Source organism: Diadema antillarum, unplaced genomic scaffold (genome assembly GCF_040938485.1).
Source record: "Diadema antillarum isolate AM-2024a unplaced genomic scaffold, OU_Dant_1.0 seq00000300_RagTag, whole genome shotgun sequence".
In the NCBI taxonomy this organism is placed as follows: Eukaryota; Metazoa; Echinodermata; class Echinoidea; order Diadematoida; family Diadematidae; genus Diadema; species Diadema antillarum.
Window position 1 is genome coordinate 1,485,971 of NW_027271323.1, and position 6,000 is coordinate 1,491,970.

The 6,000-nt window shown below is 44.0% G+C and overlaps 1 protein-coding gene across 1 annotated transcript in view; it reads right to left on the reverse strand.

Moving 5' to 3' along the window:
* The window catches only part of LOC139730273 (vascular endothelial growth factor receptor 1-like), a 106,259-nt gene extending 100,699 nt beyond the window's left edge, over positions 1-5,560 (reverse strand). Inside the window, exon 1 of the mRNA XM_071641152.1 lies at positions 4,963-5,560. Coding sequence (XP_071497253.1) covers positions 4,963-5,308 — 346 coding nt within the window. The 5' untranslated portion in view covers positions 5,309-5,560. The remainder of the gene's footprint in view (positions 1-4,962) is intronic.
* Between the last annotated feature and the right edge of the window lie 440 nt (positions 5,561-6,000).

Sequence of the window (6,000 nt, forward strand, 5' to 3'; positions counted from 1 at the left end):
GCAGCAAAAGTATCATATTTCTTATCTAGTATAACTGGATTTGGTTGTTCTGTAACCAGACTGGTAACGCTCCTTCTCATATGCCTATACGTGTACCAGTAATGCAGATTAACTTCATTTTTTATAGTCATGACAGCACAATAGATACAGACGTATATCTCTAAAAGACATAGAAAGAATTATTTGTAAAAAAAAAAAACATTTGAGGATCATAACCTTGACTTCTTGGAACTGGCCGACCGCTAGTAATAAAGCGCTCGTAACGGCCAGATAATTTGTGGCTTCTTACTTCTTTGGATTCAAAAAGCACGTTAAAAAAATGGTGTCAAAGTCTCTTAAACGAATACGAACACATGAAATGCTATGATGCTTACAAAACAATAACTACGATGAAAGAAAATAAGGAAAGAGGCCAAGCATGAACATATCTGTTTAATTGACTGCAGAACATGTTAAATTAGATGGCCAGAAATCAATTTGAATGAACGAGCGTAGCATGTAATCACGTGACTATATCATTATGAATTTATGAATGAACGGATAGTGGAATGGTACTTGTCTTATATGGATTTCAGTTGAAAAAGTGTTATTTAGAATAAGGTTAGAGGTAGTGTGAATGTTTCAAAATAAATTTGAATGAAGAGATTAATATGACATTGAACTACCATGTCATCTAGGCGAAATTTTTGCTAAATTTAATTCAACATTAAAGAATTCGATTAAAAGAGGTGCGATATTGGCCCGGATGCAGGGCCCTTGACAGGTATAGCCCCAAGGTATTCCCACCCCATATGAATTAAGTGTTTTTAGGTGAAAAGAGCCATGTATGCCTATTTTCCTTGGTAGCTAGTGGAATTAACAGCTGAGATACGTGAAACACAAACCCATCCAGTTAAGGGGCCCCCAGCCAGTAGCTGGAAAGTGCTCCCGTATTATTTTATTCTAAGTGAAAAGAATCACTGCTATAATTTCTTTTGCAATAGAAGTAGTACTCAACGAGGTATCAAAAACACCGAAACCAGTTATATAGCTGTACGGGGCCCCACGGAGTGTTCCTAAAGTGTCCCCACATGTAATTCCACTATCAAGATCTGCATCCCGATCTATTCAATCTGTCAGATCGGGAGAGAGCGGCAAAAGTGTACGGGGACCGGGAGCATCGTAGCAGCAGCGTTTGGATGATGGGGTTAGATCTGGCAATTTTACAGATCGGGAAGAAATTTTGAACTGGTTCAAAATTTCTTCCTCATCTCCCCATCAAGATTGACCTATTTTGAATCGTAGCTCAAACGGGGAGAAAGCAGTGACAGTGTAAATACCGTGGGATGAGCGTAACAATTCCAGGTTTTTCTGACCGTAGTAACAGCGGCACAAGAACGGGAAATGTAGTTTAAACTAGACACCGACGACATGGTCCCGCTGCTGCGCCGCTTTCTTGATCAAAGCACGACCTTCCCGCTTTAACGACGCTCTCACTAAGTCCCCGTCACACTAGAGCGGATCGAGCCAACGAATGCCCAGCGGATCCGAAAATTTGGACATACGCTCACATCCGTTGCTCGTCGTTCGTGACCAGCTTGACGTTCGTTGTATCCGCTAGCTGTTCGCAGAGATTCGCAGAGATCCGCCGGAGCAAAATTTTGATTTTGGACATGTCCAAAATCTTGAGCGGGTGACGAACGGAATGACAATCCGCTCTGTGTTCGCTTAGCATCCGCTGATTGAAAGTTTTGGTCGCTCTGCATTCGTTTCTCATTCGTCCGCCGTTCGTCCAAATTCGCCCAGCAAATGTGCACAGCAACACACGTTAATCAAACGTAGATAAAAAATAGATATTCATATATAGCACATATAATAATAATAATAATAATGATAATTATAATAATAAAAAAAGGGTCTTATTTGCCCAGGGTAGCCTCTTCAGTGTTGTCACTGCTCTACCAGAGGGCCCTGCCATTATTATTACCCCAGCGTTGCCAGGTACCCATTTATACACCTGGGTCGAGAAGGACATCGTGGGTAAACAAATCTTGTCCAAGGATGTAAGTACTGGGCGGGATTCGAACCCGGGTCCTCGGTTCGGGAGTCGGATCCACTATGCCACAGCCCCCTGTATACATGACATTTCATTATACGTATTCTGACCTTAAATAATAAGAGAACATTATTCTAAACCACTGCTATAAAAGTCAACCTGTAGTAAATGGGAATCTCTGAATTGAAATTGGGAATTGTGAAAGTTCGACTCCAGTTGGAGGCACCAGACGCAATGGAGGATGTTGGACTACCAACATCATCGTCACGTGATCATCAGAAGGAAGTACACTTTTAGGGGAATCTTGAACGAGTGACATCAGGAGTACTTGGTGGTTACTTCGGCTTCCTTCTTTTGGGGGCCATTTTCACAGTCACAACTATCTAAAAAACGAAGATCACTCCAAAATCTTCGAGTGATCCCTGAGGTCACTCCAAAATTAGTGAAAATGAACATTTTCACTCCAAAGTCACTCCAATTTCACTCGAAACTCACTCTTTTTTGTTATTTACTCCTTCATGAGTGAACAATTTCACTCTTCTTTTTTTAGAGAGACAACATTACTTGACACTGTCACTGCTCAAAATGATTTGGTAAAGTGTGCGTCATCCGAGATCCGTCACGTAATTGCCGCAGTATCGCTCTGCATATGTTGGGCATTCGCTGCTCATTCGCTTTGTCCGCTCAGCATCCGTTGGGTGGACTGTACGCATTCGCTTTCATTTGTTACTTTATCCGCTCGTTACACGGTCAGCATATGCTCATCACTCGTCAGGCGAACGTTCGAAAACCACAGTTTGCTTGCGAATTCGAGCGGATACGAGCGTATCTGGACTTTGCCAAATTTTGCCCATCCGCTAGGCATTCGCTGATTTATACGCTGTAGTGTGACGGGGCCTTCTCTACTCTCGTATAAAATCAAGGCCTGTTCCTACGACGCTTCATTCCTGCTTCGATAACGCTGTTGGCCACTTTAGCTACGTTGTTCCTACGCTTTCCCAGACTCAATTATGCATGCAATTATGCGATACGCTGGAAAATGTTTGCCAGAACAGCAAAACTGATGATGATCAGGAGGACGCGTTGTCGTTGTCGCGAAAATGAAGACGAAGGAGCGCATTTAAGAAGAAGAAGAGATGCAAACAATAAAGAGAATAAAGCAAAACACTTTGGAGCTACTGTCTGGGGCCCCGTGCAGGATAAAATATCTGACTTTGCTATTTTGATATCCGATGGATACTACTTCCATTGCAAAAGAAATTAGCCGTGACCCTTTTCGGCTGAATGAAACCAATATATGTGTGTGTGTGTGTGTGTGTGTGTGTGTGTGTAGGAGGGCACTTTGGGGCTACTGTCTGGGGCCCCGTACAGGATAAAATAACTGGCTTTAGTGCTTTGGATATCTCTGATGAGTACTACTTCCGATTGCAAAAGAAAGTAGCTGTGACCCTTTTCAGCTGAATAAAATCAATGTGTGTGTGTGGGGGGGGGGGGGGAGGGGGAGGGGTAAGGGGGAAATTTGGGGCAACTGTCTGGGGCTACTGTCTGGGGCTACTGTCTGGGGCCTCATGCAGGATAAAATAACTGGCTTTGGTATTTTGGATTTCTCTGATGGGTACTAATTCCTTTGCAAAAGAAATTAGCCGTGACCCTTTTCAGCTGAATGAAACTATTGTGTGAGTATGTGTGTTGGGGGGGGGGGGGGAGGCACTTTGGGGCTACTGTCTGGGGCCCCCGTACAGGACAAAATAACTGGCTTTGGTGTTTTGTATGTCTCTGATGGGTACTACTTCCATTGCAAATGAAATTAGCCGTTACTCTTATCAGCTGAATAAAGTCAATGTGTGTGTGTGCGTGTTTGTACGTAGGGCTTATAGGGGGTGGGGCACTTTGGGGCTACTGTCTGGGGCCCCGTGCAGGATAAAAAAGCTGGCTTTGGTGTTTTGGATATCTCTGATTGGTACTCCTTACATTGCAAAAGAAATTAGCCGTGACTCTTTTCAACTGAATAAAATCAATGTTTGTGTGTGTTTGTACGTAGGCCTATGGGGGGTGGGGCCCTTTGGGGCTACTGTCTGGGGCCCCGTACGGGATAAAATAGCTGGCTTTGGTGTTTTGGTTATCTCTGATGGGAACTACTTCCATTGCAAAAGAAATTAGCCGTGACCCTTTTCAGCTGAATAACACCATATTTGTGGGGCCCTTTGGGGCTACTGTCTGGGGCCCCGTACAGGATAAAATAGCTGGCATTGCTGTTTTCATGATAAGTACACCCAAAGGAACAATATCCACCAACTTTTGTCCGTGACCCCCTTCGGCTGAATAAATCCATTTTTCGGGGTCCCTTTTTGTGGTCCCTAGGCTTACGGTACAGGATGTGACTTGCCAGCAATTCATTTTATTGACCCTTGGCCACATCCTTACATGATGAGACCATCAAAAAGTGTGACCCTTTTCAGCTGAATAAATGCTCTGGGCCCCCGGTCTATATATGGCTACTACTTGTACGTTCAATTGTTGGTCTTTTGGGGGAGGGGAGAGGAAGAGAGGTAAGGGGATTTCCCGTCGAGGCCGTCTGACAAAAGTGACAATAAATGAAATAAACATTTCTACTCACGCCCAGAACACATTCTACTAAATTTCTAAAGTTACCAGCGTAGGTACTTAAACATTCAAGAACGTACTAATACTAAAACATGCAGTTTCAGCATACGACAAAAATAAAATAACAACAAACCCACACCTGTATCCGTGGCCGTGCTGTTCTACTGTTGAAGTATTCATGGTATAGAACTAGCTGTGTTTAATCATGTCCATGCCCATGGTGTAATGATGTTGTATTCTGACGATAAGCCGGGCCAGTTCTTTAACATTTATCAATGGGGTGAGGGGGTCAGAAGTAAACTTCGCTGTTAATTTCAACTTACCGAAGGCACCAAGGGCAAGAAGAAGCACGAAGAACAATGATAATGTATTCCACTTTCCACGCGGCAACCTTACACCACTGCTGTAGCTGCTACCACCGCCGAGCCACCGATCCTCTTGGCCCGGAGTCCAGCGGGGTGTGACGCTGCATGTCCGCTGGCATCCAGCACACGAGCTATATATTCCGATATAATGTTTCGACCTTATTCCGCCTTCATTCGTTCTATGCGATCGTTGAGCTGATTCGGCACCAGTACCGTGTGTTCTGGTTCCGTGTAATCCTGTATAACTCCGACCCTCTGTTAGATTGTCATGTAGACAGTAAGGGCACATGCGATCCACCTCCATAGTCACGATTATTATCCACTGCAATGACACGAATTAATCGTAAATGTGGAGATCACTTCGCCCCGCAGACGCAGTGAGTACCACCAACAATCATTGCGAGGAAGTCATGTTGTCCGTTCGCCAGAGAAAAACTACCCGGCACTTTTGTTTGTTGGTTTTTGTTTCCTTTTTTACGGAATCGTGATCGATACTCACACCGAAGAAACCTGTAGACGTACGGTTCTCGTCTGCAGCGGTACCGAACAGACGCACAAAATGTAACCCTATTGTTGCGGCTGGAGTGTGTCTGTGTGTGTGTGCACACAATAAAATGTGAAACTGAGCCTGAGCAGGCAGGGAGGTGTCTCACCTCCCTGGCCTGAGGTACTCATCCGGTTTTCGGCAGTGGCGCGCACAATAATCAAACGCACGGCAATGCGGACTTTCTTGACTGCAAGAGGCACATCCTTTCATTTCCGCAGGCTAGTAACTCACGCGATTTTTCTCATTTCTTTTCATAACGGAACGTATGATCCAAGTTGTTTGCATTTAAACATATCAAGATCAGTGTCAAGGCGGAAAAAGTAACAAGCAGCAAGCAAACAAACAATCAGGAAATTTGAATGTTCTACACCTCCACATCTTTGTCACTCCCACGTATGCATCGCTATTTAGCCTTAATACTGCTAAGCTATTGTTTGGAAGAAAATTAG